General features: G+C 36.1%; 2 protein-coding genes across 3 annotated transcripts in view; one reads left to right on the top strand and one right to left on the bottom strand.

The window, feature by feature from the left end:
* Window positions 1–16,738, top strand: part of CRB1 (crumbs cell polarity complex component 1) — a 198,153-nt gene that overhangs the window by 55,213 nt on the left and 126,202 nt on the right. For both annotated transcript variants that reach the window (XM_079107983.1, XM_079107982.1), the window contains exon 2: window positions 10,291–10,872. In XM_079107983.1, coding sequence (XP_078964109.1) covers window positions 10,291–10,872 — 582 coding nt within the window. The remainder of the gene's footprint in view (window positions 1–10,290; window positions 10,873–16,738) is intronic.
* F13B (coagulation factor XIII B chain) overlaps window positions 1–16,738 on the bottom strand; it is a 370,477-nt gene that overhangs the window by 251,941 nt on the left and 101,798 nt on the right. The gene's annotated exons all lie outside the window — the stretch shown is intronic.

The following is a 16,738-nucleotide window of genomic DNA, read 5'->3' as shown; positions in this document are numbered from 1 at the left end:
AAAAAAAAAATCTTAAAATTTGTATGCTCTCCAAGGACCCCAAGTAGTCAAAACAATTTTGAAGAAAAACAAAACTGGAGACTTCATAATTCATAATTTTAAATCAAATTGAGGCAAGAATATAGATCTTCCATAGGCAGCCAGGATAAGTACTTGGAGAAGGACAGGAGGGGAGGGGGACATCATGTCAACCTGAAAGAGGACACCAGTCTAGAGAACATTCTGTGACTGGCTACCCCCTGAAAGCTTCAACCACAGCAACTCTGTCTTAGAACACCTGTGTCTATTTCTTACCACTTCAAGCACACAGTCTTCCTTAGTTACCCTTGCTCTTACCTCTAACAACAGCTGGCCACAAGCAGAACCCTACCTGAAATGCTTCCTCTCCCCGACAAATGTGTCAAACCACAAGACTGGACCTGTCCTCTTAATTATGTAAATAAGGGATTGAAATTAACCACTACTGATTGGCCTATTAGGCTCAGATTTTGAAGAGCTTGATTGGTCCATGCTGGCATCCCTCACTCCACAAATCATTTGTGCTGAGACATCAGATGTACCTTTTCTTTTTTAAAAAAATGTTCTTTTTAGATATACATGACAGTAGAGTATATTTTGACATATTATATGAATACATGGAGTATACCTTAAACTAATTAGGATTGTATTCTTGTGGTTGTACATGATGTGGAGTTACCCTAGTTGTGTATTCAAATACAAGAATTGGAAAGTTATGTATGATTAATTCTACTGTCCTTTCTATTCCCCTCATGGAAGGTTTTTATTTCATTGTGAAATCTGAAGCTTACCTTTGCTTATATAGTATAGTATTCTTGTTTGACATCCATTTTCTTTCAGAGCTTGGTATATATTTTTCCAAGATCTCCTGGCTTTAAGGGTCTGGGTTGAAAAATCAACTGAGATCCAAACTGGTTTCCCTCTAAAATGTGACTTGTCATTTTTCTCTGGCAGTCTTTATAATTCTATCCTCATTCTGTGTGTTAGGCATTTTCATCATAATGTGGCTTGGTGTGGGTCTGTTGTAATTTTGTATATTTGGGGTCCTGTATGCTTCCTGTGTTTAATTTTCCATTTCATTCTTAAGGTTTGGGAAATTTTCAGGTATATTTCATTGAAAAGATTATGCATTCCTTTGGTTTGTATCTCTGAGCCTTCATTTATCCTGATAAATCTTAAGTTTGATCTTTTCATATTATCCCATATTTCTTGGACTTTCTGTTCATGGTCTCAAAATCTTTTATCCATAGTCAACTTTATTTTCAAGATTACATATTTTACTTTCATTGCCTAAGACTCTGTCTTCCAAGTGGTATAGTCTTCTGGTGATACTTCCCAATGAATTTTTGATTTGGTTTATTGATTCCCTCATTTCAAGGATTTCTGCTTTCTTTTTTTTTTTTTCAGAATCTCTCTTTCTTTTTATTGAAGTGATCTTTTGCTTCCTGTATTTTCTCCCTTACATCAACTTTTACCTTGCAGACCAATTTAACTATGAGTATTCTAAAATCCTTCTTTGACATTTCTTCCACTGTCATGTTGATGGATTTTATTTCTGATGTATTTTGGTTTGTTTGAAGTGATTTGTTCCCTTGCTTTTTCATGTTGTTTGTATGTCTACCCATCTAACAGTTGGTTTCGAAGCAGTAGAATTTCTACCTTGTGAATTTATAATGTCCCTAAAGGTTTCTAGTACCTTACTGTTTAGGGGGAGATAGATAATAACAACAATCTATGCAAACAATATACAGCATTAAACCAAATAGTTCTTGCAATGAAATATATTATGTCATTTATCACAATAATCAGAAATGATATGATCAGTTATTGCCCACAGTAAAAACAGTAAGTTTTCAAAAAAGTTTACAATTTCACATGATGACCAGGGACAGAAAAAACCCATAGACAACAGACACCTGTCAGCATTCCTTTCTTGGGGCCCCTCCCCTTCAGGAGCTCTGCTTTATTTCTTTCTATTATTCTAATAAATCCTGTTACTTTGCTCTCACACTTGAGTCTGTGGATTTCATTTCTCAAATTCATGAGACAAAGAACCTGACTGCCTAGATCCACAAAATATTACATTAATCAAATTAGGAAGGATAATAGAGTGAAACAGACATTATTACATGTACATATATGACCACATGACCAATGTGATTCTACAATATGTACAATCAGAAAAATGAGAAACTATACTCCATTTATGTATGATTTATCAGAATGCATAAATGTATTATACTGTCATGTATAACTAATTAGAATGAATAATTTTTTTTTAAATAGTAAGGTATTGGCATTAAGACAGCCATATAGGTCAATGGAACAAAATAGAGTGCCCAGAGATAAACCTTCAGGCTAGTGAGCAAATGATCTTCAACAAATGAGCAATACAAATGTTGTGCAATGAAAAGGGATAGTCTTATAATTTTCTTATGTACATACATGAATATACCACAGTGAATCCCACCATCATGTATATCCAGAAGAATGGAGTCCTAATTAAAATAAGATACATTCTGTGATGTATAATGATATAAAAATGGATTTTACAGTCATATATAACTAAAAAGAACTAATTATAAAAAAGGTCAAATTAAAGAAAATAGATAGGTTATAAATAGGTGGTTGTATTATGTCCTTTATCTTAATAATTAGACTTTTTGCTGTTTTACATGGTTAATATATTAAAAAAGAAAAAGGATGGTCTTTTAAACAAATGATTTTGGGAAAACTAGATTCCCACATGCAAATGAACGATGTTGAACTCTTACCAACTTTACTACACACAAAAATTAACTGAGAATGCTCATATTTCTCAAGCTTTTGTTCTGTGAATCATCACCTTCCTTCACCTGCATTCATTTAAAATGACTTGTCAAATACCTTTTCTCTAATGAGATTTCCCCTGGTTCACTTTTCCAATAGCAGCCCTGTATGTTTCTATTATGACATTTTTACCCTTTTCTCCCTATAAGTGTGTATATATATATGACAGTAAATATTATAGGCCCAGGAAATACAGGGGACAAGGTATATTAGTCTAGGTTCTCCTGAGAAACAGAGGAATAAATACATGTGTGTGTGTGTGTGTGTGTGTGTGTGTGTGTGTGTGTGTGTAGGCAGATACAGATATGGATACATAGAGATGGATATGAATATAGATAGAGAAAGAGAGGTGGTGATTGGTCTCATAAGACTATGGAGACTGAGAAGTTCAAGATCTGCACTTGGCAAGCTTGAAAAATCTGGGAGAACCAATGGTATAGTTTCAGTTGGAAATTGAAGTTTGCAGGCCTGAGAAGCAGGAGACCTGTTATGTAAGTTCCAATCTGAGTCTGAGTTTGAAGGCAGAAGAAGATTGATGCCTAAGCTCAAAGACATTTGGACATAGAGAAATAATTATTTTGTTCTCAGCCTCTTATTGTCTTCAGGCCTTCAACATATTAGATGAGAGAAATCTGCTGTACTCAGTCAAGTGATTCAGATGTTAATTCCATTTAGAAACACCTTTACAGATAAACCCAGAAATAGTGTTTAATCAAATATCCAGGCACACATAAAATTAGCCAATATAAGCACACTCTTTGACCCCTTGGTACCTGTATGTGTCTCACTAAACCATACTCAATCTCCAAATAAAGATGATAAGACAGTCAAAATGGGGCCTAACCTGATATAACTTTACTACATACACCCAGAAATGCATTAACCCCTTTCCCAGAAGAGGAGGTAAATTCCTTGAGTGTCATTAAATCGATGCTCATAATTTAAATAATATATTGTAAAATTAACATTACTTAAGTACTGTGATATTGTTACTTTATCTCGTATTACATGATTAGTGAATAAGAGAAGGAAGAAAACAGTTTACATGCATACTCACATAAACATATTCATGACAAAATAAGAAAGAATACTCATGACAACTATAATTTTCATCTCTGTATTCAGTGATCACAGTTATTTGTAATTACATTATTCCACAATCCATTATATATTTCCTTTTGCTTTCAGCAAACAAGGTCGGTCATAATTCCTCACCTGGTGAGGTAACCCAAGCCTTCATCCCTGAAGGGTCTTGGCTGTTAGTAGTTCTTTTTGGCTAGGTTGTTTATATTTTTTCCTTTGTCTTAATCACAGGGCATAATAAAAGACACCTTAATGGATCTTCTGTATTCTTCCATACTTCCACTCTGTATTATTCCTTATTTCCATTATGGAATAATGGCCACATTTTCCCTTGATCATCAGGATCTGTAAGCCTAGTAACAAAGTAACTATTATTTTTGCCTATTAATTCAAAGGCACAAAGTCCAAGTAATCAGGTAGAAGTCTTAATTTTCACTTCAATTAAATCATTGTTGTGTTTGCTGGTAGAAGCTTTCTTGCCTTGGAACCAAGAGCTCTATACCAGCAATTTCTAAGGTCATGAAACAGAAGGGAAAATTTTGCTAGTAGGCTGCTAAGGGAAATACTGAGTGGTGATACCTCTGCTTGCACACCTTGATTCTTGGACCCATGAATTTTGGCTGTGGGAGAAATAGCACCATGTATTTGGTGCTGGTTCTGAGCATATACAGTGTTCTAGAGAATCTTGTCCATCCCTGCAAGTATTGCCATCTAACTAGCAATGAAACTGAGTCTTCAAACACCATTGCACTGTTCCATCAAACCTGCTGTTTTAGAATAGTAAGAGCTATGGTCAGATAAGGGAATTCCATGAACATGGTCTCATTGTCCTACCTCTTGCTGTAAAGTGGGTTTCTTGATTAGAAGTTAAGCTGTGTCTAATATTGTAACAGTAGATAAAACCTTGCATAAATCCACAGGTTATAGTCTTTACAGAAATTTTGCATGTAAGAAGATCAAATTTATATCCAGAGGACATGTCTATTCCAGTCAGAACAAAACACTGCCTTTTCTATGATGAATCATGAAAAGTAATTAAACTGTCACGAGGCAGCTGGCTGATCACCACAAGGAATGGTGACATATTGGGGACTCAGTGTTGGCTTCTGCTGAAGGCATACTGGGAAATCATCAGTAACTGCAGCCAGTCTAGCCGTGTTAGGTGGAAGTCCGTATTGCCAGAAAAATGCATAAGCTCCATTACTGTTACCTTGGTAGCTTTTTTACAAGCCTATCAAATAATGACAAAGATAACTAGGGAAAGAGGCTATTATCCATAGCACCCTATCCATTTGATTACTAAAGTCTTCCTCAGCTGAGGTCACTCTTCAGTGAGAATTCACCAGGGCACATATATCTTCATGTCCTTTGCCCATTCAGAGATCTATCCACATAATTTCCCCACAAATTTTTTTGTAATTAACTTTTCAATTGTATTCCATCCAAGTTCCCTCAAACATCCATTCAAACCACTGGTTGCAGCCAATGTTTGGTATATAATCATGGATCTTGTTGTTTCTTCTTCAAAGCAAAGTGAATGATGCTATTCAAAATTTTGTCCTAAAGGATTCCCCTTTACCATTGCCTTCAGGAATGACACAGAAAATGTCTCAAGTGTTTTAGTTGTCGATTTTCAAATAGTATGTGTGTCTTGTACAGCATTGTTTGTAAACTGTTTTCTATTCCTCTACCAACTGATGGTTGAGCACTCCCTATTTGATCATAGGCATAGGCTGGGAGAGAGCAGGAACTGTAGCAAAAGCAGATAATAGGCATTTGGGTCACTTCATATAACTTACTTGTGCTTTCAAAGCATGTCCCAGGTTGATCTTATATCATTTCTATTTGATTACTGAGTGCTTCTATGTATTCACAATTTTAAGTCCTCTCTGCTCAAGTAACTTCTAGATCATGATGGACAGTTTAGGCAGATCATATGGTAACTTCATGGCTCATAGTTAAGTACTTATCTATTAAGACTTCATAGCAGACCAAGTGTGATTTCTCAAAAGAGTAGTTATCTGAGGAGGATGGCAGATTTTTGCTCCAAAATCCTAAGGCTAATGCTATAATTTACAAAGAGGGACCTAATAGAACACAAAGGCTCCAGATAACATCCCTGCCTGCCACTTCAGCACATTAGACCTGTTGGATCGCATGGCTCAGACTGCAGAATGGTTTGCACAGCAGCCTATACTTATTTCAGAGCTTTCTCTTGCTTGGGGTGCCACTCAACATTAGCAGCTTTTTGGGTCACTTGATAAATGGCTACAGTAGCACACTCAAGTGGGGGATATGTTGCCTACGAAATCAATAGAGGATCACTAGAGACCCTATTTAGCTCATAGGAGAGTCCAGATCCGGCAATTTATCCTTAACCTTAGAAGGAATAGTTCAACATGTCCCATATCACTGGAATCCTACAAAATTCACTTCTGTGGAAGGTCCCTAGATTTTTGGCATATTTATTTCACACCATTTGTCAGATGAATGCCTCACCCGAAAGTGTAGAGTAGTTGCTGGTTCTTGCTAACTAGTTCTACTCAACATAATATGCCAGTGTGATAGAGTGAGGAAGAGATAAAGACAACCAAGATGTTTGCTAAGTAAATTATGACACTAGGTTGCAGAATTGATATATACCTAATACAGGACAGCATACGTATTGCTCGCCTTACCTGCTGAAAGCAAAGTGCTTCTGGTGGTCTTTACTCACAGTTATCAATAAATAAACATTTGCTAGATCAATAGCTGCATATCAGGTAGCAAAGAATGTGTTAATTGATCAAGCAATGAAACCACATCTGGTATAACAACTGCAATTGGAGTCACCATCTAATTAAGTTTAGAATGATCCGTCTCCATTCTCCAAGACACATATATCTTTTGCATAGACCCTATAGGCACATTAAGAGGTGATGTGATGGAAATAACTAATCTTTGCATCTTTTAATTGAAATATGTGTAGTAATGCTGTGGTGCTCTTAGTCAACTATATTCCTAGGTAGAGGCATTTCTATTGGCTTCTCCTTGGTCTTTTCCACTACAAATACTAGTCTTTACTCCTTAGGACGGGGAACCAGTTTGGTGATTCTTCCAGCCGTTGAGTGTTTTTGTTCCAATTAAGCATTCTAGAACTGCAGAAATAACCATAGGATATGTTCAAGGACTCACAGTGCTCACCAAGAGATAGATCTAACCTAAAACTTTGTTATTTGACTTCTAGCAGCCTGTGCTTACTGGTAGAACAAAATGGTGTTTGGGGTGTCCTGGAATTAGTGTCAATTCAGAACCAATGTCCAGTAACTCCTTTTCCCCAATGCACAGTTGCCCTGAACTGTTTTACAGTTCCCCGTTGGGGAACACCAAGAGAAAATAACAGCATAATTTTTTGGTAGTAAGCCAGCATCCTTTCCCCATGACAACCCAGCCTCTCCATTCAGGAGGTCCTGGGTCTGTAAACCAGCTCAAGTTGGGGAATAGGTTGAGGGCATATGACTTGATTTTTAAAATTCAGTTTAGACTTTCATCCATTTGCCCTAGAACTTTTTTGCTTCTATGGATCAAATAAGACCTTAGCAGGCTTTCTATGTGTTTCACTTCTAAGAACACTGCAATCAACTAAATAATGCCATGGGTCTGCATACGTCAGGTTATTCTGATTTATTGCTTTGACTTTGCTGTCTATTAGAGTCACCAAATCTACCCAGCCTTTGATGGTTTAGTGCCTACTATGCTGGAGTCCAATTACATATTGCATTTGTGTTTCCCAACTCAATGATGAGAGACTCCACTCAAGGTCTAACCTACCAAGGAAAGTTAACCCAGGGCTCTTTAAAGTTATAAGCCTTTCCTCACAAATTTATTTTTCATAGCAGTGATGAAAGATATTTCTTCTGGTCCCTTATGGTGTAGGTGAATAGGTCTTTTTTCTTTCTTTTTCTTTCTCTCTCTTTTTTTTTTTTTTTTTTTTTCTTCATACCCAGGGTTGAACCCAGGGTCATTTTACCGCTGAACCACATTCCTGTCCTTTTTTGCCTTATTTTGAGCCAGAGTGTTGCTAGGTTGCTGAGACTGGCTTTGAACTTGTGATCTTCCTGCCTCAGCCTCCTGAGTCACTGGGGTGACAGGCATGTGCCACCCTACCCAGTGTGTGAATAGGTCTTAATGATATATCCATTCTAACATTCCAAGTTCCCTAAACTTTTGGATGCTTTCTACTTTATTTAACCAAGGTATGACCAACATTTTAAGTTCTTTTACAACCTTTCATTTTGGTCAGTGAACTTTTCTAACTATCTGAGCTGTTAACATTAAAGGCAGGATCTTTGTTTAGGGAGATTTTATCAATAAGTTCAGCCAGAACCAACTTTATGGTTCTTCCATCATCCCCTCAATATCCATTTCCACATGTATTTCTTGGATTTCTGTCTGTGTAAATTAGCAATTCAAGTATATTTGTGTGTGTGTGTGTGTGTGTGTGTGTGTGTGTATGTGTGTGATATACTTTTTGTTTTTATTTTTTTGTTTTGCAGCGTGTAGCTCCTCATGGACCATACTTTGCCCCCACTGGGACTGAAATGTAAGTATAGGTCTCAGAAGCAAAGAGAGGTGTTGGAGGAGGGTCCTGAAAAGAATCAGCATTGTATTGCATTACAACGGTTTTAAGGGAAGCCATTAATTTCCTCAGGCAATGCAGAATTAACCTCCTCATATGAACAGTAAACTTCCTGAAAAAACTGGGAGTTTTTTTTTTTTATATAATTTTTTTAAGAAAACCTGGGATTTTCATTTTCATTTGCCTTGTAATTCTTCCAATCAAGGGATGAAATTTTGAGTTTGATTTTTAGCAATCTCCGTCCTACAGTTATAAGAGATAAGGATGCCCTTCAGGACACACATAGGAATTTTCAGGTTATGTATTTGATACTTACTTTGGGAATTAAATCCCTGAGATCATCATTTTCTTTCACTACTTTGCCCAATGGCCTTAGGAGAAACCATCCAACCTTGCTATATTTATCAGTTTCCAAAAAATACTTGAATGTATTATGTACACAGTCCTTCAGCTGCTTGCTTCTTACAAATGGTTAAAAGAAGTATCCAGTATCAAAATTTTGCTTGTCTCTATTTCCAGATCATACCACGGACAATAACTGCTTTCTTTATTATTGGCAATAGAGTCATTAGTATCTTTAAACCTAGTCCATTCAGAGAATCAATTCAGAAAACTCTTGCATAAAATTCTGTCCCTGTAGAACTATTTTTAGTAGAAAAATCTTCTTTAGTCTGAGTTCTCCATGAAACAGAACCAACAGAAAAGAGAGAGAGAGAAAGGGTGTTTTCCTAAGAAGATGGTCCATGTTTTATAAAGGCTTATTTTGTCTTATGATTTAAGAGAATTTTTTTCTGTTTTTTATTACAAACTTGTACTGTTATCTACTATTATGCTTTTGAGCAGTATTGTGAGAAAGGAAATAAAAGAACAATGTATTATATGATTCAACATGAAAAACTGTATTTTCTTGACTGACACAACTGAGATGTCAAATTATAGCACTTTTCAATATATAAGATTAAGAAAAAAGAATGTTGTGGTCACAATGAGTGTATGTTCAGGGAAAACTTATATACATGTAAGTATCTGATCAATTTGGAAAGAATCAAAGAATTTTTGCTTTCCTGCAGGTTATTATTCCAATTAGATTTTCAAAAGCACATTCCTAGAATGGAGATGATTTAGGAAATGAAAATTTGCACAAACTATACTACATCAATATCCTTGTGATGGAAATTAATCTGTCTTAAGCTGTAAAGTGTTCATAATTATTTTGTGTTGCTGTGAGGATAATAAAGAATATGTATAAAATTTATGGCATATTTAGTGCATAAAACAACTTCAGTAGATAACCAGGATTTAATTTTTTTATTTTTCTATGCATTTCTCTTTAGAGCATAAATTGGTAATTGTAACAAAACATTCATAAACCAAAGAAAATAGTTATATCTTATTCAGAGAGAATTTTGTAACTCACTTCTCAGTATTCCCAAAGTCTCCAATGAGAGAATTTCAAAATTCTAAGTATATAGGAAGCATTAATGGCTACTTCAATTCTTCCTCTCTTATACCTGAGAAAGGAAATAAGGAGGAGAAGAAAGAATCTCAAATTACTATATTTTGTTTTTTTATTAGCAACTATATAAAAAGTTTTGACAAAGGAGGATTTAAAACTCATCATTAGAATGCATCCAACTATGTATTTCATTAATGAATTTGAGGTGATGTAAAGTTCAAAAAGAAAGATGTTCTTTAATTTTACTCTCATAAGCTTAATCTCAATATTTTTGGTTTCCTTGTAGATTCTTTTTGCAATAAAAGCAACAACAGGTGCCTGTCAAATTCTTGCCAAAACAATTCTACATGCAAAGGTTTTTCACAAGACAGAAACTGCCATTGTTCAGACATAGCCAATAATTTGGACAAAGACTGTGACGCCATGAGAGATCCTTGTTTCTCCAGTCCCTGTCAAGGAAGTGCCACTTGCGTGAACACCCCAGGAGAAAGGAGCTTTCAGTGCCAATGTCCTCCTGGGTATAGTGGGATCACCTGTGAAATTACCACTGGTTCCTGTGGTATGAGCTCCTGCCAACATGGTGGTATTTGCCATCAAGACCATGTCCACCCTGTCTGCATCTGTCCTGCTGGATACACGGGAAGATTCTGTGAAATAGATCACAATGATTGTGCTTCCAGCCCTTGCCACAACGGGGCTGTGTGCCAGGATGGCATCAAAGGCTATTCCTGCTTTTGTGTCCCAGGATATCAAGGCAGGCACTGTGACTTGGAAGTGGACGAATGTGTTTCCGATCCCTGCAGGAATGGGGCTACGTGTCTCAATGAGATAGGAAGATACACTTGTATCTGTCCCCAGTATTACTCTGGTAAGTGTGATTACATCTGCATCCCACATGATGTAATTAGTTTTTTATTTAATATGGCAGTAGCAAAGGTGACATTTTATGTCACATCCAATCGTATATGAAAATGGTTGAATTCTTGACAGGCATTAGTCACTAGACAGAAATCTTCCAACACCATTAAAATGCTACTGAATCCGTCAAACCAAGTTCTTGTATATTGTCACTGTTACTGTTTCCACTGGAGTGTTACATTACTTAAGTAATATTCCATTTTGTATATATACCACATTTTAAAAGATCTATGCATTTATTGATGGGCACTGAGGTGGTTTTTTTATATCTTGGCGATTGCAATGAATATCAGAATGAAAATGTCTCTTTGACATACTGATTTTATTTCCTTTGGATATATACTCAGTAGTGGGATCACTAGATCAAATGATAATTCTATTTTTCATTTTTTGAAGAGCTCCATACTCTTTCCCAAAATGATTGTTGTAATCACAATACCCAACAGCATGTTGGGTTCCCTCTTGTCCACATCCTCCCCAACAATTGTCATCTTGCAACGTTTTTATAATAGCCAATATAACAGTCTAAGGTGGTATATCATGGGGCGCTTTAATTTGTATTTCTATGATGGTTAGTAATATCATGCATATGTTGGACACTTGTTTTCTGTGATTCACAACATGAGTGAACCTAGAAACATTATGTTAAATGAAATAGGCCAGACACAGAGAGGCAAATATAAAATTTCACTAATACCTAGAATCTAAAATTTCAAACTCATTTATGTAAAAAGTAGAATAGTGGTTTCCAGAGGATGGTAGTTGTGGCAGGAGATGAACAGGAAAAGGGAAATATTGATCAATTGGTATAAGGTTACAGCTCATAGGAGAAATAAATTCTGCTCTTCTGTTGCACAGTGACTATAGTCAATAGTAATGAATATTTTTAGAGAAGTGCAAGAGGATTTTAAATATTCTCACCACAAAGAAATGATAAATATTTAAGTTAATATGCTATTAGAATAATTTAATCATTCCACAATGCATATACATATCAAATCACCGCACTGATTTTTAAATGAATATAAAACAACCTGGATTCAGTTTAAAATTAGTGGACTTCACAGAGCCTAACTTTTCAGGTCAGGACAGTTTGGGTTTCCCCATCAGTGCATATGTCTTTCACCCCAGTTCAAGTCTGCCCTGTAAGGTCCAAAGTCTGACTTTGCAGTCTGCTTGGAAATCAGGCTACAAGTTGGTGGGTTTCTAGTGCTGAAGTGTGATTAACAAATCCATAGTAGCAATCAGCTCTTATTTCATCTCACAGGAAGAGAACACAATATGCTTCATATTTATCTCTTCTTTACAAAGTTTCTGTTGATGTAATTTTATTAGTAGAGTAATAAGTTAACAATTCATTACCAGATTTCATACTGCTCATGGTCTTCACATTTAGTCTTCAGCCTCTCTATCCTTCTGCATCACACAAAATTATTACTGTGCCAATTCCTTCCCATAACCATGTTTCTTGCCTTGCAGTATCTTTGGATTTCCCATCTACTTATAAAGGGGTAGCTCACCCCATCTATGCTTCCCACATTCATTGGTTCCAACTTGTGCTCACCCATTTCCTGTACTTCCTTGTCTCATACTTCTGAGACATCTCTCACACTTTAGTGCTGCTTTTGCCTTACTCTGGCCACTCTTGTAGCTCTCTGTGACATTAAACTTTCAACTTGCTGATTTCTCTCAACTTTCATGCTTATTCTTTATTTTGTCTATTTTTTTATATGTTAAGCAATATGATATAATTTGTAAAATATTCTTCAAAATTTGTGTCAGATTGGCTTATTTCACTTAGCATGATATTCTCCAACTCCATCCATTTACCTGAAAATGCTATTATTTTATTCTTCTTTATGACTGAATAATATTCCATTGTGTATATGAACCACAGTTTCTTTACCCATGCATCTGTTGCAGGGCATCTAGATTGGTTCCACAATTAAGCTATTGTGAAATGATGTAGCTATGTCACTGTAATATGCTGCTTTTAAGTCCTTTGGTTATAGGCCTAGGAGTGGGATAGCTGGTCAAATGGTGGTTGCATTCCAAGTTTTCTTAGTAATCTCCATACTGCTTTCTAGAGTGGCTGCACCAATTTGCAACTCCACCAGCAATGTATGAGCATACCTTTTCCCCCACATCCTTGCCAACACCTGTTGTTACTTATATTCTTGATAATAGACATTCTAATTGGAGTGAGATGAAATCTTAGGGTAGTTTTGATTTGCATTTCTCTAATTACTAGAGTTGTTGAACAATTTTTCATATATCTGTTAATTGCTTGCAGATCTTCTTTTGTGAATTTTCTGCTCTTTTCCTTAGTCCATTCATTGCCTGGGTTATTTGTAAACTTGGTGTACAGTTTTTGAGTTCTTTATAAATTCTGGAGATTAGTGCTCTATCTGAGGTGTGTGTGGCAAAGATTTTCTCCCACTCTATAGACTTTCTCTTCACATTGTTTGTTTCCTTTGCTGAGAAAAATCTTTTTAGTTTGAATCTATCCCATTTATTGATTCCTGCTTCTAAGTGAAATAAGCCATTTTTTAAATTTAGATTCATTGTACACAAATGATGTACAACTTTTGTTTCTCTGGTTGTTCAAAGTAGAGTCATGCCATTTGTGTAATCATACACGTACATAGGGTAATGATGTTTACCTCATTCTATTATCTTTCCTCCCCCTGCCACTCCCCATTTCCCTCTATACAAGGCTCTGTGAAATAAGCCAATCCCCAAAAACCAAATGTTGAATGATTTCTCTGATAAGTGGATGATGATACATAATGCGGGGAGAGGCAAGAATGGAGGAAAGATGGATTGTGTAGAGGAAAATGATTGGTGGGGTGGGGAGAAGGAAAGATAATAGAATGAGACAAACATCATTACCCTATGTACATGTATGATTAAACAAATGGCATGACTCTACTTCACGTACAACCAGAGAAATGAAAGTTATGCCCCATTTGTGTACTATGAATCAAAATTTAAAAATTGAAATTAAAAAAATTACATCAGAGCCACCTCCTCAACATCATTTTGCTAATATTACATATCCTGAAAACATTTCTTTTGCAAAATGGACATATCCGTTGTTTCTTTGCCATAAAATTTGCTCAAGCTTCACCTGTAGCCATTCTTCAAAATCTGCTCTTTTGACCTCAAAGATGTCTTCCAAATTGATTTCATCCATTCTGTTCCCAGTGCCTTGACTCAGGTCCTCTTCCTCTCTGTGTGTAGTAGTGCTATACAGCCTACTGAATTCTCTACATCTAGCCTTTACCTTCTCCAAGTTAGTTTTGAACACATCCTTTGAAATAATCCTTCTAAATTGGATCTAAGCCATACTTTCTGAAGAACCAGGAGAAGGCAGGCTCTGTACAATATAGAGAATAGGTTCAGCTTCTCACTGAAAACCTTCCACACTTTGTCTCTGATATTAGGTGTATCTTCGCACACCACTCCACCAAAGTATTCCACTTTCTCAAATTGATTGTCTTCATTTTTTATTCAAGAAGCTGCCTTCTCCCTGGAAAGTCCTTTCCCACTTCACAAAGTCACTCTAATGTTCTCCTCTACTTTCAACCTTGTTCAAATCTTACCCAACTCGAGGAACATTTCCGGATTTTCTTTCAGGGGAATAATGCTTTCACACTGTTTTGGTGGTGGTAGTCATTACTTCCATACTAGTCTGCACCTCTATTAAAGATCTCCCCCATTCCATCCTGTTTTATTGATATCTAAAATGCCTTTGTCTCCTCCTACTTAACTGCTGGTTCCTGGAGGACAAAAGTACTGTCATATATTTATTGCTTAATTAATTGGTTTCATAAGTGTCTCATACATGTGTGCCAGTTTATAAAACATACATGAAAATCTCTTTGTTTCTATATGTGCTGTCATGTCCATTTTCTTTCATTAGAGTTTTGGCAATTGACTTTCAATATTTTAAATTTTTTGACAAAATGGAGAAATAAGTTTTTTTGTGGGGCTGGTTTGATATTTGTTTTGTTTCTTATTGTCCCTTAAAAAAAAATATATATATATATATGTATCACTGTAGTTCATTAAGATAGCATCTTTTATTTCCTGCTGCTATTTCAATGTTGTGAATGGTGATTAAAAGGAAAATATATGAGATCAAATTAATGTTTTAGTCATTTACCTAAGGTATTCTGAAGCAGTCTTATAATTGCAAAAAACAGCTTGAAATTTTTAAAATAAATTTTAGCATTCTAATTTAATTGGATTGTAATGAATTCTTTCCATGGTCTAGATTTAGGCATAAAGGATGTCAAGGGTGTATTCCAAATGTGACATGCAGTAAAATTCCATCAAAAGACATTTCATCCTACAGTGAATGCATTTATGCTATGGGTTTTATCATTTTCCTGCTGGGACTGATAACAGTCTGTGCTCTTTTCTCACTTTAACACTTGAAGTTCACAATAAGGATGTTTCCTTGCCAAACACTGACATGATGATGTTTTCTCCTATATGACCATATTCTTCCCTTGCTTTCTAAGAAATCAAGTAAATTTTGTTATTTCAGTTTTTTTAGGTGAGATGTATAAAACTTGATTTCAAAACAGAATTTAAATGAGAAACTCATAAAGCAGTAAGAATCAGGTCTATTTTTATCTGGTTAGGTCTTTCAGGTACAAAAATGTGATTGTAGGCTTGCTCATCAATCCCCTACACAGTAGAATAGCCTGCATTCCTGTAGCTCATCAGTGGCTCTCAGCCCTGAACACTCATTAGCAATTACCCAGGGAGATCTGAAACAGAGATGTTCAGACTCTACCTCCGGAGGGTTAAGTTTAATTGATGATTCTCATGTACAGCTAGGGCTGGGAGACAAAAATTAAGTTCACACCAACTTAATTTGGAAACTTTTCTTGCACTCCACAATCAGGGACACAGGGAGGTTTGTTTACTTCATTGTCATCCCATGATTACCTGTATTTGTGGCAAGTGCAGGCCAATTAATTGGAATCACAAAGAAGGTCGATAGAACCAAGGGGAAAGCCAAAGTTCAGAAGGAAAGAAAAAGAGCACAAGCAATCAGCATGGATGCACTTGAGTGCTCAGACTCAACCTAGACCACCCCATGAATCCTGGAAACTGTATTACAATGACCTAGCTGCTGTGCGCTACATCCAAATTTAGAGTGATCATAAAGAACTTGGCTTACAGGAAAAAGCCTGTGTTCCTCTGAGCAGCAAAGCAAGAAAAGGTAATAAATTTTAAAAGACAGAAAGGTAGGAGGGGGGAAAGAGCTGTAGCACATGGAGAGGGTTCACACTGTGTGAATTCTCCTCTCTGCACTCCATTGTGCTTCGTGAGCTGTGATTCATGAACTACAGAAATGGGCTCACAGAGAGCCACTGAAGATGCTGTTGAGAATCTGCTGTGCATAAGCAAAAACTCCAATCAGAGCTCAAAGTAAGCACCTGCAAACTTTCTTTACTGCAAAGAACATTAGCTCTGAGCTCATGACTGCTCTTAGTTCAAGTTTATGCAATGAATCATTCTGTAACTGAGGTCTTCCTTAAAGTTAACCAGATTGATTAACATGTATTTTTCCCCATTTAGATGCTTTGCAATATAAGAAAAAAAGGATTGTGGAGGACAGAAAAGGTCAATTGATTGTATGATGAAGCAACTCTGTAGGAAAATCTAATTTTCCTCCATTATAAAATACATCTTTGGTATAAAAATATATTTTTGGAAATAAGAGAAATATCACATTGCATTTACTTTTCATGCATAAGACAGACCCACATTGACTTTTCGAGTAAAAGATGCATCTT

The sequence above is a fragment of the Sciurus vulgaris genome (assembly GCF_902686455.1).
Source record: "Sciurus vulgaris genome assembly, chromosome: 12".
In the NCBI taxonomy this organism is placed as follows: Eukaryota; Metazoa; Chordata; class Mammalia; order Rodentia; family Sciuridae; genus Sciurus; species Sciurus vulgaris.
The sequence above is the reverse complement of the archived record's forward strand: the minus strand, read 5'-3'. Positions and strand labels throughout refer to the sequence as shown.